The 20,183-nt window shown below is 41.5% G+C and overlaps 1 protein-coding gene across 1 annotated transcript in view; it reads right to left on the bottom strand.

Moving 5' to 3' along the window:
- The window catches only part of LOC149084070 (uncharacterized), a 349,781-nt gene that overhangs the window by 107,675 nt on the left and 221,923 nt on the right, over window positions 1-20,183 (bottom strand). The window contains exons 7-9 of the mRNA XM_089234421.1: window positions 19,157-19,501; window positions 17,920-18,060; window positions 17,588-17,713 (exon numbers count right to left, since the gene is read on the bottom strand). Coding sequence (XP_089090547.1) covers window positions 17,588-17,713; window positions 17,920-18,060; window positions 19,157-19,501 — 612 coding nt within the window. The remainder of the gene's footprint in view (window positions 1-17,587; window positions 17,714-17,919; window positions 18,061-19,156; window positions 19,502-20,183) is intronic.

The following is a 20,183-nucleotide window of genomic DNA, read 5'->3' as shown; positions in this document are numbered from 1 at the left end:
ATATATATATACCATTTTTAGTGTATTTTCAAAAGCCGGGGGGGGGCAACGGCCTCCCTTGCCCCCCCCCCCCAAATGATGGGTCTGCATGTATGTGTGTTATCCTCAAGCATTTCTTTTATACAAATACAAATACAACGCCACAACAGGCAAAATGTCCAACGAGGTGGCTGAGTACGAATTTATACACTTACTAGGGGGGCTCTGCCCCCCTGCCGCCTTTGGCGGCCAACCCCCCCCCCCCACTTCTCTCCCGGACATATCTTGTTTATTTCGTCCCACTTCATCAGCGTGCAATGGAAAAGGGGAAAGGAACGTGTGAAAGCACCAGCCTACTGAAGAAGCGAATTTTAATGAAAATAATAATAAAGCAACAAAAAACAAATGAGATTCATCAAGTATCCCCAGAAAACTTCCCCATGGGGGTCCCCAGATTCAATTCGCTGAATTTCAGTGAGGCCCCACACTGGATATATCTTGGGCTACCGATGTGTTGCAAATTTTACAATGTTAAACCACAAAAATGAATGAGATACATTCAGGGGCACCGAATTACAACCTGCCAACATTTCCATGAAGCCCTGACCTGCAAGCTTGTCGGACACCCCCCTGTGAGAATTTTTCATTTTTATCAATTTTACAACGAATAAAATCCAGGGCCCCACATCCAGTAGCGGGGACACAATACGCAGATTTTTAGTGGGACCCCAGACTGGGTATATCTCGGGTTTCGGCTGTGGCAAATTCTACAACAGAAAAGAATGAGATTCATCCAGGGCTCCCAAAATCAAACCTGTAAACATAGGGCCCCCCGACTTGGAAGCTCGTCGGTCATCCCCCGGTGCGAGTGCCATGAAAAATTTTCATTTGTATTCGTTTTACCAACGAATAAAATCCAGGGCCCCAAAATGAAACCTGTAAACATGGGGCCCCCGACTTGGAAGCTTGTCGGTCATCCCTCGGTGCGAGTGCCATGAAAAATTTTCATTTGTATTCGTTTTACGAACGAATAAAATCCAGGGCCCCCAAACAATTACCCGGGACACCAATTCGCATACTTTTGGTGGGGCCCCAGACTGGCTTTATCTCGGGGTTCCGCTGTTGCGAATTCTACAACAGAAAAGAATGAGATTCGTCCAGGGCCCCCAAAATGAAACCTGTAAACATGGGGCCCCCGACTTGGAAGCTTGTCGGTCATCCCCCGGTGCGAGTGCTATGAAAAATTTTCATTTGTATTCGTTTTACCAACAAATAAAATCCAGGGCACCCAAAATGAAACTTGTAAACATGGGCGCCGACTTGGAAGCTTGTCGGTCATCCCCCGGAGCGAGTGCCATGAAAAATTTTCATTTGTATTCGTTTTACCAACGAATAAAATCCAGGGACCCCCAAAATGGAACCTGTAAACATGGGGCCCCCGACTTGGAAGCTTGTCGGTCATCCCCCGGAGCGAGTGCCATGAAAAATTTTCATTTGTATTCGTTTTACCAACGAATAAAATCCAGGGCCCCCAAAATGAAACCTGTAAACATGGGGCCCCCGACTTGGAAGCTTGTCGGTCATCCCCCGGAGCGAGTGCCATGAAAAATTTTCATTTGTATTCGTTTTACCAACGAATAAAATCCAGGGCCCCCAAAATGGAACCTGTAAACATGGGGCCCCCGACTTGGAAGCTTGTCGGTCATCCCCCGGAGCGAGTGCCATGAAAAATTTTCATTTGTATTCGTTTTACACAACGAATAAAATCCAGGGCCCCCAATATGAAACCTGTAAACATGGGGCCCCCGACTTGGAAGCTTGTCGGTCATCCCCCGGAGCGAGTGCCATGAAAAATTTCCATTTGTATTCGTTTTACCAACGAATAAAATCCAGGGCCCCCAACCAATTACCCGGGACACCAATTCGCATACTTTTGGTGGGGCCCCAGACTGGCTTTATCTCGGGCTTCCGCTGTTGCGAATTCTACAACAGAAAAGAATGAGATTCGTCCAGGGCCCCAAAATGAAACCTGTAAACATGGGGCCCCCGACTTGGAAGCTTGTCGGTCATCCCCCGGTGCGAGTGCTATGAAAAATTTTCATTTGTATTCGTTTTACCAACGAATAAAATCCAGGGACCCCCAAAATGGAACCTGTAAACATGGGGCCCCCGACTTGGAAGCTTGTCGGTCATCCCCCGGAGCGAGTGCCATGAAAAATTTTCATTTGTATTCGTTTTACCAACGAATAAAATCCAGGGCCCCCAAAATGAAACCTGTAAACATGGGGCCCCCGACTTGGAAGCTTGTCGGTCATCCCCCGGAGCGAGTGCCATGAAAAATTTTCATTTGTATTCGTTTTACCAACGAATAAAATCCAGGGCCCCCAAAATGGAACCTGTAAACATGGGGCCCCCGACTTGGAAGCTTGTCGGTCATCCCCCGGAGCGAGTGCCATGAAAAATTTTCATTTGTATTCGTTTTACACAACGAATAAAATCCAGGGCCCCCAATATGAAACCTGTAAACATGGGGCCCCCGACTTGGAAGCTTGTCGGTCATCCCCCGGAGCGAGTGCCATGAAAAATTTCCATTTGTATTCGTTTTACCAACGAATAAAATCCAGGGCCCCCAACCAATTACCCGGGACACCAATTCGCATACTTTTGGTGGGGCCCCAGACTGGCTTTATCTCGGGCTTCCGCTGTTGCGAATTCTACAACAGAAAAGAATGAGATTCGTCCAGGGCCCCAAAATGAAACCTGTAAACATGGGGCCCCCGACTTGGAAGCTTGTCGGTCATCCCCCGGTGCGAGTGCTATGAAAAATTTTCATTTGTATTCGTTTTACCAACAAATAAAATCCAGGGCACCCAAAATGAAACCTGTAAACATGGGCGCCGACTTGGAAGCTTGTCGGCCATCCCACGGAGCGAGTACCATGAAAAATTTTCATTTGTATTCGTTTTACCAACGAATAAAATCCAGGACCCCCCAACCAATTACCCGGGACACCAATTCGCATACTTTTGGTGGGGCCCCAGACTGGGTATATCTTTTGCTTCCGCTATCGAAATTTTTCAACGTTAAAGCAGCAAGAAAACAATGAGATCCATGAAGGGCCCCTGGAAATGAAAACTTTTTACTTATACGTGAAATCTTCCCCGGGTACCCCGACCCTGTGTTGGGAGCACTGCTGTTGTGTGTGTATATTATACATATATATACCTCTCGGCATGGACCTCCCCCCCCCCCCACAAAGGAAGGGCTGACAGGGGCCACAACGATTCTTATCACTTTTTGATTTTTCACACTATAAATTAATTACAGAGGGGCCCCTGAAAAGCTGGTTTGGGGGCTCGAAATCTAAATTCCAGCCTAAGGGCTCTGCTGTAGGATGTAGGAGCCTCTTGGTACATGCACATAACATGGTCCCGATGGGTCAAATGGGTCCCGATATGTGAATATCGACCCAATATCGATATATGATATCATATCGATATATGAATATGAATGTACGATATATGAATGTGAATATCGATATATGAATCGAACCCACTTCCGTAACAGATTTCCGTCACTCGGTTGCTTAGCAACAGGCCCTTTTCGAGTTTGTTTGTGATTTTATATTATAGAAATAGATATACGAACGTTTTAAGAAATAATTTCAGACTTAATGAGAGAAACAATTTCATATCTCTTTTAGACCCTGTACGCATAAACTGGAGGTTTGGGTTGCCTTTTCTCGCTTCAGATATTATTTTTTTTTAATCTAAAGGGAGAGTTCTGCCCTGACTTCAGGGATTCAGCGTGTCTTATTCTTGCAATTAGGGCTAAATTCCCTGATGTTAAAAGAGAACATCTAAAGCGACAAAAAACAACTCCCACATTTGTTAGTGCTGAGTCTGAAAGTGATAATTCATGAAATTAATTTTAGAATTGCGTAGAAGGGAGAGAAATTCAGAATTGGTGAGAGAAATAATTTCAGAATAATTGAAAACACATAATTAATGAAAGAAATATTTACAAAATCAAAAAAAAAAAGAAGAGAGAACTTCGATAACCTGGGGCCCCACTGTTTAAATTGGGCCCCTCGAGACGCATGCACGTTACACGTTTAGTCTTTGGGAATCTGTATACGCTCTCTCCCGTTTCTAAATACGACAGTGTCACTAAATGACCCACGGGCATTTGGGAAAACTTTAATTTGGCCGCAATATCTGGAAAGTTCGTATCTTGTCTCTGAGAACTCAGAGACTATCTAAATGCCGAATATGAAAATATAGGCACCAATAATGAGTAGTTTCTTTTATATATAATAGTTTTTACTTTCATAAGCGATGAATTATGTATGATTTTGTACTGACTGTAGCTTTTAGCATTAAGTATAAGGAATTTTTCTCTGACTCCTTTGATGCCATCTTATTGATGAAACCTAACATTACTACAGGAAAGATACTCGTTTTTAAGATTCGGTTAGCGCTGATGCTGTTAGATGACAGCACATGTTGCACAATGTCCGGTACCAACACAGGACAAAGTATTGCATGAAGTATTCTTAACGGAGGATGATAAATTTCAATCGATAATCAAAAAATTGGAATCGATGCCTATCACGAGTAGTCACTTGACTACATCCTCTTTAATACAAATACAAATACAACGCCACAACAGGCAAATTGCCCAACGAGGTGGCTGACTTAAGAACATCATGGATCCCCGAGCCATTTTTTGGAGGCCTTACCTACTACTGCTACACCACACATGCACCCCCCCCCCCGTGGAACCCCCAACGAATCGGTACATGCGGGAATGTGCGTGTACGTGTAGTGAAACCTGACGTGAAGTTTTTTGTTTCTCTGTAATGCTTGTTATGTGTAGTGCTGCCATCTGCCACCAGTTTTTCTAACTATGAGTGAAGTGTTATGATTGAATGATTTATCGTTGTAGGACTGTTGCTCTCTGTGGCGAGACTTTTTTAACGGGGAGATCGGCTCGCAGCCGAGCTAAAGGGCTAATTTGCGAGCTAAAGGGAAAGAGAATTTTCTTGGCTCAGAATATTCTCGCCAAGTCTACTAAAGCATTATCAAAGAAGTGTTTTCTGGCCATTGCAATAAAAAAAAATTAATGAAGTGGGATTCAACGAATGTGGCCCTTTTGCCCGCAGGCGAATTTTTAGATGGAACAGCTATTTAACATTAAACGGGGGTTAAATTGAAAAGCTATTTCGTTAAAGCCCATTGACCACTAAGAGCTGTGCCGTGGTATACGTAATCGCGAGATGCCTTTCATACAATATGAGCACCTTCCTAATGAATTCAGGGTGGGGGAGCGGCTCGGGGCCTAAGCACTTTTGAGGACCCCTGGACAGAGTGTAAACTCAGCATGCAAAAAGTATACATAATCAAAGTAATGCTGCAAAACACCTTTTCAGAAGAAATTATTTCAGAATTATTTCGGAAATACTTCTGATATCATTTGTGAAAGATATAATTTCTTTCAGAATCACTGAAAAAATAATTTTAACAATCTCAAAGTTATTTTCGAGAACAACCTCAGAATTATTGAAAGAAATAATTTCATAAAAACACGTTTAGAACTAATTGCAGAACTTTTAGAACTAATTTCAGAACTTTTAGAAATAATTGCAGAACTTTTAGAAATAATTTTAGAAATTTTTCGTTAAAACAAATTACAGCATTTCAGATTTATTGGGAGAAGTCATTTCATAATCGATGAAAATTTATAATCAACGGAAAAAGATATAATTTACTAGTTAATTTTAGAAATAATTTCAGACTCGATGAGCGGAACAATTCATATCTCTGTCAGACAGGGCCGTCTCAAGAGCATCGTGGGCCCCCGGACCAATTGGTTTTTCTGAGGCCCTACATAGAAAATTCTCGCAAATTTCAGTTAGCTCTGATTTTTGTGAGGCCCCCGGAGGCCGTGCCCGGTAGGGCCCATGCGTTAAACGGCAGTGCTGTCAGATCCTGTATGAATGGGGAGGGGTAAGATTGCTTTCTCTTGCTTTAGATATTCATTTTGTAACCTCAGGGAGTTCAGCCAAAACCCCCCTATAAATAAAAGTCTCCCCTATAGGTAAGATATATAGGGGGGTTTATCATCTCTACTTGGGTTTTTGTCTAGGGCCTACTTGCAGGACTCGGGGAAGGGGGCTTTGGAAATATCAGTTAACTATCGAGCTTCACTTCCATAAATATTTTAACGCTTGCCCCAACATAAATCATTCGTTTTATGAGATCCTCCTCAACATAACTGAATAATAATCAATCATTTTAATGATTTTAAAAGTTTAATCATTCAAAGTACTTAGTAATAGATTAATTATGTAAGTTTGATCTCTTTAATGCTTCTTCCTATAAGGTTCCTATTCTTTAATTGATCATTGAAAAAAATAGTAATTATTTGAAGGGGAAAAAAAAGTCATTATCGGCAGCAGGAATTTCACGCTGCCGAAAAGAATTATTATTACAAACAAATCATCAATCATTGATTACGGCTCGAGTTTATCGTAATTAGACCCCCGATACTGAAAATACTGCAATTAATCATTATAATTATCATCAGTAATAATGCTTTTACCGTTAATTATCGAGGGGTATAAATAGCTATTTGCTAATTCGAAATCGAATCGGAAGATTACGATTGAAATCGGTACGTACCCGAAACAGTCGCGGCCATGTAGCACTAATGACTTGAAGGATGCGTGGGAGTTGAAAACATGCTTTTTCCGGTTTTTTTTAAAAAATTAGTTAGTTATTCGGTAATTTTGTTTAATTAGATATAACACGTTGCAAGGTGGCATATACGCATTCGTAAAAACTTCCATAACTGCATCAGATGTACCAGGTGCCCAAAAATTGATGGACTCATTTGAAAAACGAATGATAAAAAGGTTAAGATTTGGAAATGCACGTTTGCTACGTATTGTGTTTTGGAAAACACTGAACTTTCAGTTATGTAATCTTTGACGTATCAATAAATAATGGTATTGCGGAGATGCCCTGGACCTCCCCCCTTCTGGAGGGAGGGGGGGGGCGAAGAGCTTACATTGCTTCTTGCGACAGAGCCTGGGTGTCTCGCGGTTTCTCCAGTTATTACAAAAAATTAATTATTTACAAATTTTTGCACCATATGGCGATGCGTTTTAACCTCTTCGCTGAAGTGTTTTTAACAGTTTTTGATGGTTTTATATATTGATTCTTTTTTTCCAGCCATGTTTAAGGGCACTCAACTCAAACGGTCCTAGTAAAGATATGTACCCAAATTGATTAATTAATTAGTTAAATGATTTGTTATTTTCTTTTTTCTTTTTAAAGAGTGATTTCGACATGCTAAGATAATTTTGGAAATAATTCAGTGCAATGGGTAGTACCAGCGATTGTAATCTATCGTTATTGACAGGATCGCAAAGTGGGCGCACTCCATTCCGTTTGGGCAATGACGTCATACATCTGTCGTGCGTTGCAACGACATAAGCATGTCTGATTGCAGGGCTATATATAATAAGAGCTGTTTCATCTGTTTGAAGTCGTGCTTGCTGGTCCCGACTCCGGCCAACAACTTGTGTAGCAGAAAGCCTCCGCGCGAAGGTTTGACGTCACTGAAGTCGTCCATTTCACCTGTAGGTGAACCTGTTCTTTTATCCACAAGGATTATGTAGCATGTTTTGATTCAGACACAAAGAAGTCCTTCGATAAGGTTAAGCACTCAACACTGATTGCCATTATGATACTTAGATGGTTTCCCTCCCACTTTATACATATGATTCACAGCTACATCAGGGATAGGACATTTCAGGTCCGTATCAAAAACGCCTCTTATCAACGCCCGTATCAAAAACTTAACGTCCACTTAAGGCATCTATTGGTCAAGGGACAGTAATCGGCCCAGTACTCTTCAATATTTTTATTTTCGATTTTCCTGCTCCACAAAGAGGAATCTTAGCTTCTTATGCTGATGACTCGAAAATCCTTATGGCATCCAGGGACCCTCAGCAAGCTCTGAGGAACTTACAAGAAATGGTCCGAAGGGTCGAGATCTGCTCGGTGTCAGCTCACGGTCAGCTCCACTCACGGTGTCAGCTGCATGCAGTGGTCTTAAACGAGGGTAAATGCAACTTTATATGGTTTGCAAGAAGGCAACTCCCTCCTAACACCACTATCACAGTAGGGCAGACCATATTACACTCATGTCCATAAATTGAGGATAATGCCAGCTCCGGCAAATAAAGGTTCAGAAACAAAACAAACGTAACTTATTCATAAAGCCCATTTATTAAACAAAAGATAAAGAACAAAAACGATGGTGTATGTATGATACCATTCATAAAAACTACGATTTTTGCTCCCTGGAGCAATTGTAAAAGATATCTCCTTTGCAAAAACTTACTATTACATGGTTGGTATGATGGTTAATACATTGTATGTCTCCCATGCGATGAAATACAGTCCGTACAACGCCTATGCATGCTGAGTATCAAATTATCGATCTGATCTTAGGGAAGATCACTCCACTCAGCAAGCAATGCTCTCCGAAGTTCCGGTACACATGTAGGAGGTGGTTGACGGGCTGCAACTCGTTGGCCAAGCATGTCCCACACATGCTCTATCGGATTCAAGTCAGGTGAGAATGCTGGCCATTCCATACGGGTTATATCTTCCGATTTCGTTTACGATGTTTGCTCGGTGAGGACGGGTGTTGTCATCCATAAACACAAATTCTGCGCCCATGGCACCCCTAAACAAACGTACATGTTGTTCCAGAATGATGTCCGGATAAATTTGGGCTTTCATGGTTCCGGTTTGAACATGCAGATCTGTTCTGGAACCCAGTATAATTCCACCCCAAACGAGCAATGCTGCACCACCGTAACGGTGTCGTTCAATGATGTTGTCTTGGTGGTAACGGGTACCAGGCGTTCTCCATATGAAAGTCCAACGTGAATCAGACTGCAAGCTAAACCTAGAATCGTCGGAAAACGTCACACAAGCCCACTGTTACGATGTCCACATTGCATGTTCTCTACTCCAGGCTAATCGCTGCCGACAGTGAGTCCGTGAGTGAGTGAGTTGCCGTGAGCGGAACACATCTGACAGGCCTGCGAGCATATAGACCAATATCTCCAAACGTCTGTACACAGTTTGCCTTGAAACGGTGGTACCCGTGGCTGCAGATAGCTGACGAGATAGGCCGTATGCTGTGCTCCGTCTGCTTCTTTTGGCAGTTACTGCCAAATACCGGTCTTGATTCGGCGTTGTAACTCGGGGGTGACCTGTACTGTAACGTCTACTGACATTTCTGTTATCTTGGAATCGTTGCCAAAGCCTAGAGATGACACTTTAGGCAATTCCAAGTTCCTCGGATACTTCCATCTGAGTACGCCCACATTCCAGGCGGCCGATAATTCTACCACGTAAAAAATCATCCACATGCGTCCTCTGTGTCATAACTATTCGCTTATGGCACTGAGCGCCTTACAGAACTCTTGTGAACAATTTCACTTCTTTGCCACCATTCCTTTTATACCCCCCTCTTACACTCTCGTCATTGTGACGTACTATCGGCATCATCTGGTGGCTTCCTGAAATTTGCATATCATTCTTGCAGATGTGTGTGATAATTCTACAGGGGAAATTCTTTAGATTTCGATTTCCGTGTGATTCTGAATCATCCTTAATTTATGGACATGAGTGTACAACCCGAGTCTCAGACAAAATACCTTGGTGCTATTTTGGATAAAAAGCTCAGTTTCAAAGCTCACATTCATCATGCCGCCAAGGCTGCAGGACTTCTAAACAGAGTCTGTTACACACGCTCTGCACTTAGCCTCAAAAACAAAACCATTATATACAAGTCAGTTATTAGACCAATTATGTGCTATGCAGCACCATGCTTTTCCACAGCGAAACCCTCTGCCATCAAACAATTACAATTGCAGCAAAATAAAATACTTCGGCGATATACCGGGGCACAATGGTATATCAGAAATCTTGACATAATGAAAAATTTGAACATTGAAACCATACATGACTATTTAGCCAAACTATGTAGAGGATATTTCGATAGACCTGAAACATCAGAATATCAGCACATAAGAGACATCCCGCCTTATCCTGTGGGAGAGGTGTTGAGGTTTCTTCGACCTAAGAACATACTTTCCTGATATGGCCCAATGAATTGGTTTAGTTTTGTAGAAATTGTAAATAGTTCTAATTCTCTCTTCATTGATTGGAGGTATAGTGTTGCATATATACTGAACGCCTACCCATATGTATCGCATTTAATCTTGTATCCACATGTAATCATATATATTGTATTTAATCACGCAATTCATTAGAATGAACATATATATACTCTGTTGTAACCATTAGGTGCAGTATCAATTATTTGCTGAGATAATTGACTGATTTTGTAATTGCATATAAAATGCTCTCTGGAATTTTGATACTTCACCTCCTTCGGATATAGCTCTACAAATTTCAAATTTCTGTGATAAGTAAGCCACAACTTACCGAATTCATTTTTTCTAATACGATCTCACAATTAATTTGACATATACTGACTCTCTGAGTACAGCTTGGGCTGTAAATTTTATTATCTTTTATTGACATGCCTCTTATACACGTACACTCACACACACAACTATCACATACAAACAGTTTTTTAACTTCTTCATCCAGCTCGTACGGAGCAGCATCAAACAGGTAAGCTTATGGGAGTCTTAAAGACTCGGTACGCCCTGAGAAAATGTATCTACCTCAGTCATGTCAGACATGAGTCCTTTAACAATTTACTACCATTTACGTCAACTTCGGGTGGACATTCGAGTTACTGAAGTCTTGATGCCGCGTGAATGAAAATTAGTGCAAGGTTGCCCTTAGCATCATGGCCGTAATTGGGTTTTTGCCGAGCCCCTCTCTACTTCCAGTCCTTCAGCAGACATCGCGGGTAATTTCCAGCGTTTCATCAACGTACAGGTCCTCAGGAATGGCTTAGTATTTGGGAGGGGGATGCTAGCTCTTAACAGTGGCGTAAGAGCCAACATTCATTGGCTGCTCGTCCTCAACACTGGCATAGAAGCTCTCCTCAATGTGCTGAGATCTTTGACACTCCACCCACAAACAAGACTTTCCACGGGTCGGTGAATTTATAGCACGAAGAAACAACAAAAAAAAAAAAATGATGGTAATTTTTTATCCCGGACCTCAGGACTGTGGCCCTGTCAACCCCACCCTTGTTAGTAATCATGATCCGGGGACTGTGGTAGCTCATTCTCATCAGCAACACCGAAGCTGATGCCGCTGAGTTCATGATCTAACAGTGACGTCGGAGTCTAGGAGCTTTGGCTGCTCGTTTTCATCAGTGATAAAGGAACTGACTGTCTGGGTTTGCTCGTTATGAGCACTGTCGTCGGGGCCAGTATGCTGTGACTGATAGCTCTCAGCAGAGGCATAGTAGTTTGGGGCTGTGGATGCTTTTTCTCATCAGTGCGTCGGTCTGTGGGCGCTCGTCTCCAGCAAGACCCCGAGAAAAATGGGAAATCACTTTGCTCATTCTCAGCCATGGTGTGTGGGGCCGGGGACGGTTCAGTTGCTTGTCCTCAGCAATATGCGCTAAGATATCTCCTATAATATCGCCTGATTTGCCAGGTCCATAAATATCACGACTTTCGGCAGTGGCATAGGATCCTAGGACTGTGAGTGTTTGTTTGAAGCAGTAGCGTCGGAGCCAGGTTGTTGTGGCTGCTTGGTCTGATGTACGTATGCTATGCCCCTAAAACACGCGGACGTCACCCCGTCAAAGCCCTGCAATTTTTGTGCCTAAAGACCGAAACACACAACACTCACGTTATGAATTGTGATTCTTGGAAATTCTGTAAAGTGTAATTCCAAAAACGTCACAGATTTTCCACAAAAAAATAATTCACAACATTTCTCACGAGACGTGATCTCACGTCATGTCAGTATAAAGTGTTTCGGCCATAAGGAGCGCCCTCTTCGTAAGGGTGGCGGGAATAAATGTCCAAATTTATTGTCAAAAAGGTGAATTCATTTCTACTAACATAGATGTCATCATGGCAATTTTATTAGCTCTGTCCAGACGTTATTACGTTCGTGTTGGTTGGAATTTCACTGGCTTACCGTGCATCCCTATATCAGAGCTATATGGTAAGGGCTGTTTCATCTATTTGGTGTTGAGCATGTCGCCTTGGTTCAGTGGGCGTGGTCTCGAAGCTGATGTGTGAAGTCATGGCTCTGCTACTTTTTTCCCCGCAAGCCGACACCAGCTTACAAAACGTACTGTATTGAAAAAGTATTATTTTAAATTTCATTTGCCTATTTTACTGTTTTAAGTGAGCGATCTCTCGTTCATGGTGCTGTTTTAATGTCACTGGTATGCGCGAGTGATATTTTTTATATTTATTTTGTGATTCTTGTGTAAATCAGTGATAAATGAATATAAGTTCTTGCGCTATCGCACCGTACAAGAACAATTCTCGGAAGATAAAGAGACTCAATTCATTTATCATACTTTTTCTAAAGACCCAGAGATTTGCAAAGTATGGGTTCAAATGAGAGCAAAAATGTAACTAACAATTATTAGAAAGTTAAGAAGATGAATGAAATTATCTGTCTCGACTTGGCTTCAACTCAGTAGATAGATAGATCGAACTGCTCACAACCCCGGACTGATGCAAAGCACCTTACTCCCGTCACCTGAAACGATGCGGGGTTGTATCGGTAAAAATTAGCAAATTTATAACAGTGCGGCCCCCCCTCATCCGCTGCTCACAAGTATCGAATCACTCGCGTCGTTCTCCCGTGAAGACAGCTATCAACTCGATGCAAATTACAAGCCATTTGACTAAAATGGATAGCCAAACCCAATGACTAGGGAAAGAAATTGCACGTGGAATTGGCCGGAGACCGCAGCCTGAGATTTCAAAAGAGGTGTGGAGAAGACTTGTGGGGGTAAGTAAGAATTAAGTGGGGCTTCAATTCAATAGGAATCAGCTTAGTAAAAGTTAACTGAAGATAATTGAAATTATCTGTCCCGAGTTGGCTTCAACTCAGTAGTTAGATAAATAAAAACCGCTCACAACCCCGGACTGATGCAAAGCAACTTACTTCCGTTACCTCAAAAGAGGCAGGGTTGTGTCAGGAAAAATTATTATTTAAGATTTGTAACAGTAACCCCGCCCGGTGCTCGCAAGTATCGAATCACTCGCGTCGTTCTCCCCATGAAGACAGCCATCAACTCGATATAAAGTACAAGCCATTTGACAAAAATGGATAGTAGTAGTAGTAGTCAGCTCAGTAAAAGTTAACTAACGTGCGTGATTCAACTGAGATGGATCCAAGAAATATATTCTTAGAAGAAAAAATTACCTCGCCAGCAAAAATGTAAAACTCCTTACTTTAAAAATATTTTCAATGGCTGAACGAAGCAAGCCAATAAATAAACAGATACTGATGAAAATAATCGAAAAGATAAATTTTGGAAAGTATGATTTTTTTTTTCAGTGAAATGGGTAGTACAGTGATTATGCAAACTATACCGTAATTATCAAGGTAGCAAATGCGGGCTCACTCGGTATTGCATTGGAATGACGTCAGCTGGTACCGCTTCCAGAGCTCCGTGAGACAGCCCTTCTTATATGGCCCTGAACTCGTATAGAGGTTTCTCGGAGAGAGAGAGAGATTTAAATCAATACTGAATTCAATTAATTGAATTCTTTTATCTCCTAAGACCTGCCTCTCCTATGAATCAGATCAAGGCAGTTTGAGATTTCTTTATCGTATCTCTTGTGGATATCGATATATATTACTCATCTACCAGAGTAATTGGCTAAGAAACTTGAAAAACTATTTCCTAGATCTAAGAACTTGCTAAGAACTTCAAAGACTTATTATGTGCTCAAACTCTCCCGACCACTATTCCGCTCCGAATAAGAACTTTTTTTTCCCATGGAATTGGGTGTCGAACTCCATCGATGCCGCAACTAACGAGGAGAATCAACTGATGAAACAATCCGACAAACACGAAGACTAATTAAGATTGTAAGGACTGGGGGAGGCATGAACGCGATCCACGGATCGATATCTCTTCCCCCGCTGCAGTTCATTTTCAATTACATCCCAATTTTCTTTATACATATCTCAAGGTATCGACTCCATTTATCTCGTAATTGGATCCTAAATGAAAATCTTGAGAGTTTGAATCCAGAAATACGGAATACGAATCGTATTTGACAAAAAATAAACTTATGATCGAGATCAGAAGTCATTATGGAGCAAAAAACGATCTAATTAGGTAAACTACTTTGATATTTAGGTGCTCTAAAACTTTGAACATCATATTACAAGTGATTAACGTTTCCTAGGGGAAGCACAGAGAGGAAAACGATCATTAGGGACACTTGTCCGTAACGACGAATGCGAATTTCGCAAGTCAAGTTTACAGAAACATGACTTGACATTAATTAACGTGGGAAATATTGTTGTAGCGAACAAATGTTTTCCACGGAAATAACCAGAGTGCATGTTTACCTGGATTCTCCTGGAAATAGATTCCCTAGAGAGATTATTTCTCGCTATTTGGGGGTTCACGTGGGAATTCTGGTAATTCTAGAAATTCTGCGCGTATGTGTGTTCGAAGTCGCAGATAACGTCAGGAATGTTTTGCCGATGCCGGACAAAGATTAAAACTCGAAACCATTCAAACTCGAATTTAGATGTCGCACAATGGCATCCAGACTGACGAAGAATTAAATCAACGTCTCCTGATTTACAATTAAAAGGTGGCCGATGGCGCCAAATACAGGCGAAAATAACGAAGTCTTTTTGAGAAAATGTAGATAATGGGAAGAAGGGAGGGTGGGAGAAAAGAGTACCAGCTCCTCGTCCTTAGACAACTATTGGTCGGATTTATGACCGATCGAATGAAAGGCGATCAAAATTTCTCAAGTAAAATTTCTTCTTCGACTTTGGCTGAGGACAAAAGAGATTAAGGACAGGACTCTCATAAACACTATCTTATCCTTTTTTGTCTTTGGATTGAATCTCTCCTCTTCTGAAAGAGGAATCAATGATGTATTTCTTCAAGAATTATTCAAGAAAGCCACACACTTCATGGCAGGTGTCTGGACAAGGAAGCTCGGTAGTCTTAATGATTTCCACTGTGGCAGTTATGTACATTTTTCCTCTTGGTTTTTTGATCGATACAGGGAAGATGGTTTTCCCAGGACGGGTCTCGATGACCTCACGAATCTCGGGGTCAGGCTTTCTGCTCTAGAAGGTGTTGGCTCAACTCCCTTCCCCCTTTTAAATGCAGAGACGAGAGACAACTCAACCCTGTATGAATGAAGCTAAGAATTCTCTCTCTATTTCCCCTTCCGGACTCTTCATTAGTATCCCCTGTTAAAAAAATGCTTCTTCTTTATTTTTCGTTACTTCAGCATATTGTTGTCTTTTCTCCATTGCTAGGGTTTGACGGTTGTATAACATACAGAACTTGGATTAACGAGTTTAATTCGTTCCATAAACGTGCTCGTTATCCGGATCACTCGTTATTCGAAACAAATTTCCCCATAGGAAATAATTGACGTTCGGATAATTCATTCCATAATTATTCGTTCACATAAAAATAAATCACTACGTAATACAAATGGCATCCAATCAATAACACAACACAATAATAATATAATAAATTATACGCACAGTATAATAGAGTCTTACAATAAAATAATACAACACCATAAATAAACATGCAATACACAATAATGTTTGCAAATTAACTTACTCTAAACGACGAGAGAGAAGGAGGACTATCGTTTAGGATGATTCACGGAGTCTGTGTTTGCAAACTTATTATTTTTGTGAAACTTTAAAAAAGAGCCTATCCAATGATACTTGCTTTTGCCTCGTGTTTAGGATTTCTCGGAAATGGGAAATTGCATTGTCAATGGAGAAATCTATTGCTCGCTTTGCTACAGTTTTACTTCATTGGTTCTTTTCTACAAAATTTTGTCCAGATTCCTACATTCCACACATCTCTCTAATCTCATTTGAGGGGTGAGGGAGATCTCCTCGCTTCTCTTTTCCTCTTTACGAAATCCCATCCATAAACTCTCGTTGTTGCGTGAAATGAAGATCTATCAGTTTATTCGTGATCAACTTATGGCCATGAACCTCTAATAGTTCTTGAATGCCGTTCTCATTCACCTCCAATCCCATAGTCTTCCCTCAAAGACACAATCTCTTCGACAACTGGTTTGCGAAGTAGTCCCTCAAATTCAATAATGTAATCAGCCCACGGTCTTCTCAAAGCAGAATTAAAAACAAAAAAATATACTTCAAGCGCTCATGCTCGTGGTTATAATGGTACATCTGGTTTCGTATCGCGAATAGTTACGCTCGAACGTGTATTGTACACACACGCTGAGTTGGCCTCTGGCTACGTCATGAAACGTCACGATGGGTGATTCCATTCACCTTCTTTCGGTAAAAAGGTCGCAAAGGTTGCAAAAGGAACAGGTTGGTATTTTCCGTTTGCGTCTTTTGTACTATTTTAGCGAGTTTTCCTCCCTTTTCAATTCTGGAAAAATGAACCCGCCCTTCACGCGTTAAGGTCAGAGGGGTATCAGAGGAGTAAGGCTCAGTATGGGTATATAATATTTTCATTTTTCGAGTGAGGCACGCGGATCGTAGTCTGTAGTAGATACAGCCGCTGCAGTTACACAGAAGGTTAGTGGACGAAAGCGAAAAACCATCAGTTCGGTTGTGATAACGTGAAACTAAATTGAACAAATTACTCATTAACCGGAGCTCCATTGTAAATAAAGAAAGGGTAGCTGAGAGATTTGGAAAGAACGGGAACTCTTGCTCCTCTCCAAACTTTTTCTTTCTTTTTCCACGTGTAAATAAGAGTAACAGTTTTTGAGATTGAGTGGCGTAGTGGTAAGATGCTCGTCTTCCACTACGAAGGTTACCGTCATGGTCCACGGGCCCGAGAGAATCTGGGCATAGAACGTATCAGAAACAAATTTTTTACCTACCGAACCCTAGGGCAATCACCGATAGATGGCGCCTTCAATTCCCACCCAACTCCACTTGTTAGAAATTGCCGTGGCGATATATGACTGGGGTTGGTGTGTGGTAAAGTAGCTTTTGAGATTGCGCCTGAGTGGCGTGGGGGTGAGATGCTCGCCTACCACCGTTGAAGGTTGCTGTCACGGTCCTGGGTTCGAATCCGCGTTGGAGGATATAATTAAGATATTTTCACACTAACGAGCTTCAGGCAGCCACCGATATACAACGCCTTCATTTCCAACCCACCTCATTAATAGCAGTTAACAGCACTATGGCCAGAGTTGAAGTTTGGTGAAGTAGTTTTTGAGATTCATTGCCACTAGTTTATTTGCAAGTCATCAAAATTTGCTGCCGAAGCCTAAACGTGTGGTGGTGGTGGTTAAAGAAATTCGCACTTATATCCGTCTTTAGAATAAAAGTACTTTAGGACTGGTGTTCCCGTTATATAAGGACGAGGAAGTGCCATAACCGAGATACTAAAACAATAAACTCACAATTGTTTGCTGTGGTTCCTGAACTGTTCTTGCTGCAGCATCCGGGACAGTTTCTGAATCTCATCGTTGAGGAATTTGATCTGATTCTGTAACATCTCGTTTCTTTCCCGGAGGTCCCCGATCTCCCTAAAAAAAAAAAAGCAGCTTCTCTCTGCAACAAACATAAATAAATTAAAATACACGCACGTATAAAATTTTGAACGTAACTCGATCGCATATTGCGGCAAGGAAGAGAAGGAGAGCGAATAGCATTACGGATATCTAGCTATATCTTGAGGGAACGGTGCATTAAGATGATTCATATATAAGAATAATGCAGGTAATGTTCTTACTTCTTCTCTTTCTGATATGTTTTTTCGGCGATATCCATCTTTTCCCTGAGGGCAGCGATTGCCATTTCGGTTCTCTTCAAGATGGCTTCTTCCTCTCCTCCCATAACGCCATCGTATTCATCATCTTTGATCGCACGAGTCCTTTTCATAAGATGAGAAAATGAAAGATCGATCTATTATGTTATTGTCCGTGGTAATGTTCTTGAACATTAATGTTATTTTATCGCGGAAATTGTGATAATAATGGCAGGGAAATAACTAGATATTTCGAGGAGAGTTTTAGTTTGAGTGGAGCATTTATTATAATGGTGTAAATTATGGATATATAAGGCCGGGATTACACTATAAAAGTTTTGTAAAAGTGCTTGTATAAAGCTTGAAAAATACAACGAATAAGCTGATCGCTTACATTCGAGCAAATGCAACCGATCAGTTTATTGGCTGTATTTTTCAAGTTTTATAAAAGCACTTTTACAAAACTTTTTGTAGTGTAACCCCGGCCTTAGAAGAAGTTTTCGAAATAAATTCCGCGTGACTATCGATTATTTTGATATTTCTGTGGCGTTTGGTCTGATCATGATGTCTCCAAAAAATGTCTTTTTGATTTAGTAGGTAGGTCTTGTTAATTATAACTAATTAGAAGTGAGATAAATGCACAAATACGTGCGTACGGCTAAACAGCATTCTGACGTATGATATTTTCATTTGCATTTATGTGTATGATTTATTTCGGATTTTTGAATGACAATGAAAATGCTATATCTCAAAAATGTGATTTTGGAGTTATCATGTTCTGACCAAACACCACAGATTTGTTGGTTGATGATACGGACGGGGTGTTTCAGGAAAGACTCCTTAGTTTTGAAATGGCATAACTGAAACAGCGATAGAGATAGAAAGAGATAGAACAAGCATGTACTATATGGTTGATGAGAAATCCTGGAATTTTGAATGCTCCGGTTTGGAAACCTTATGATTTCAACCGGTAGATGATGCTACAGTCGTTTTATTTCACGCCGCCTTCCTGTGGGGTTGCTTATTTTGAAATGTGATAGTTTTATGTAATGCAATAATAATTGCATTAGTAAGTAAATAATTAAACAGGTTATTTCGTCTGTTGCGTTATGCGCGAATGTTTTTGAATGTTGTAGGCCTTATTGCTCTCTGGCACTTTTTCGTGACGCGTCACTGACACTTGACGCGGTAATTAATAAGTAAGCTTAACGTTTTTGCTTACTTGAAAGGACGGATCTTTTTCCACTCGTGGTCCTGGGTTCCGGGATGGCCCCCGAACGGACCATCAACATCATCATCTTCTTGTTCTCCCCTCGGCATCAGAATAGGAACTTCCGAAATGTCCCTTTTGGAGGGCGAAGTATCACCGTAGTTGTAGTAGTAGTCGTCGTCATCGTAACACTCATCAATTCCCAAGCGATCAGTTTCGGATGCCGATTCGGTCTCGGGCGATGAATATTTATCGTCGTCGCCGTCGATGTTTTTATCGAACGACGACGCCGACGAAGCTCCGTTGCAACGAGGGCGACATGATGCAAAAGAATTCGGCGAGGATTCGGCGAAGATCCTGTAGAAAAATGGGGGGGGGGGGTGAAACCAGTCATAAAAATTCAATTTCCCTTTTCTCTGGATAAAAATCAATATTTCGACACGTCGATATCACTGTGAATACACGAGGAAATCCGATAAATACATAAATTGACATTCGGTGTTTCGTTGGATTTACAAGTTCAACTCAAAGTTTACCCAAAGGGGGCAGGATCCATGATGTGTTTGCGTGATGTCTTCACACTGTATGTTCGCATTTTGATTTTAATCCAATAGAAAACCAATTTTAGTTTGTATTTGCCCCCCCCCCCTCCATAAAGCCGGGATTTTCAATTTTTCTCTAGTCGCGTTCATCGTTTAGGGGTCATTCAAGTATTACGCCTGCATTGACGGTGGGGCGGGGGGGGGGTTCCGGATTTGCTGACTTTTGCTCACGAGGGCGAGGGAGGGAGGGGCTGGAACAAACGTCTCACAGCATGGGTCACCCTGCGAGTTGAACCTGCTTGCTCCCTCTGGAAAGGTAGATATTAGTTTGTCACTCACCAATTGGTAGCTCTCGCCACTTAAGGTATTCTTAGAGAGGGCACGATGGCTTTCGAAAAAAAAACGGGACCTGTTTTCAGGTCCAATTAATTCCAACTGGAATGCACACGTGCTTATCATCACGGATCTATTTGTTTTAATATACAAACCTGTGCGAG

This window comes from Pholcus phalangioides, unplaced genomic scaffold (assembly GCF_987345545.1).
Source record: "Pholcus phalangioides strain wild (caught in Gottingen) unplaced genomic scaffold, Ppha-v1.0 ptg000008l_1, whole genome shotgun sequence".
Taxonomy (NCBI): Eukaryota; Metazoa; Arthropoda; class Arachnida; order Araneae; family Pholcidae; genus Pholcus; species Pholcus phalangioides.
The sequence above is the reverse complement of the archived record's forward strand: the minus strand, read 5'-3'. Positions and strand labels throughout refer to the sequence as shown.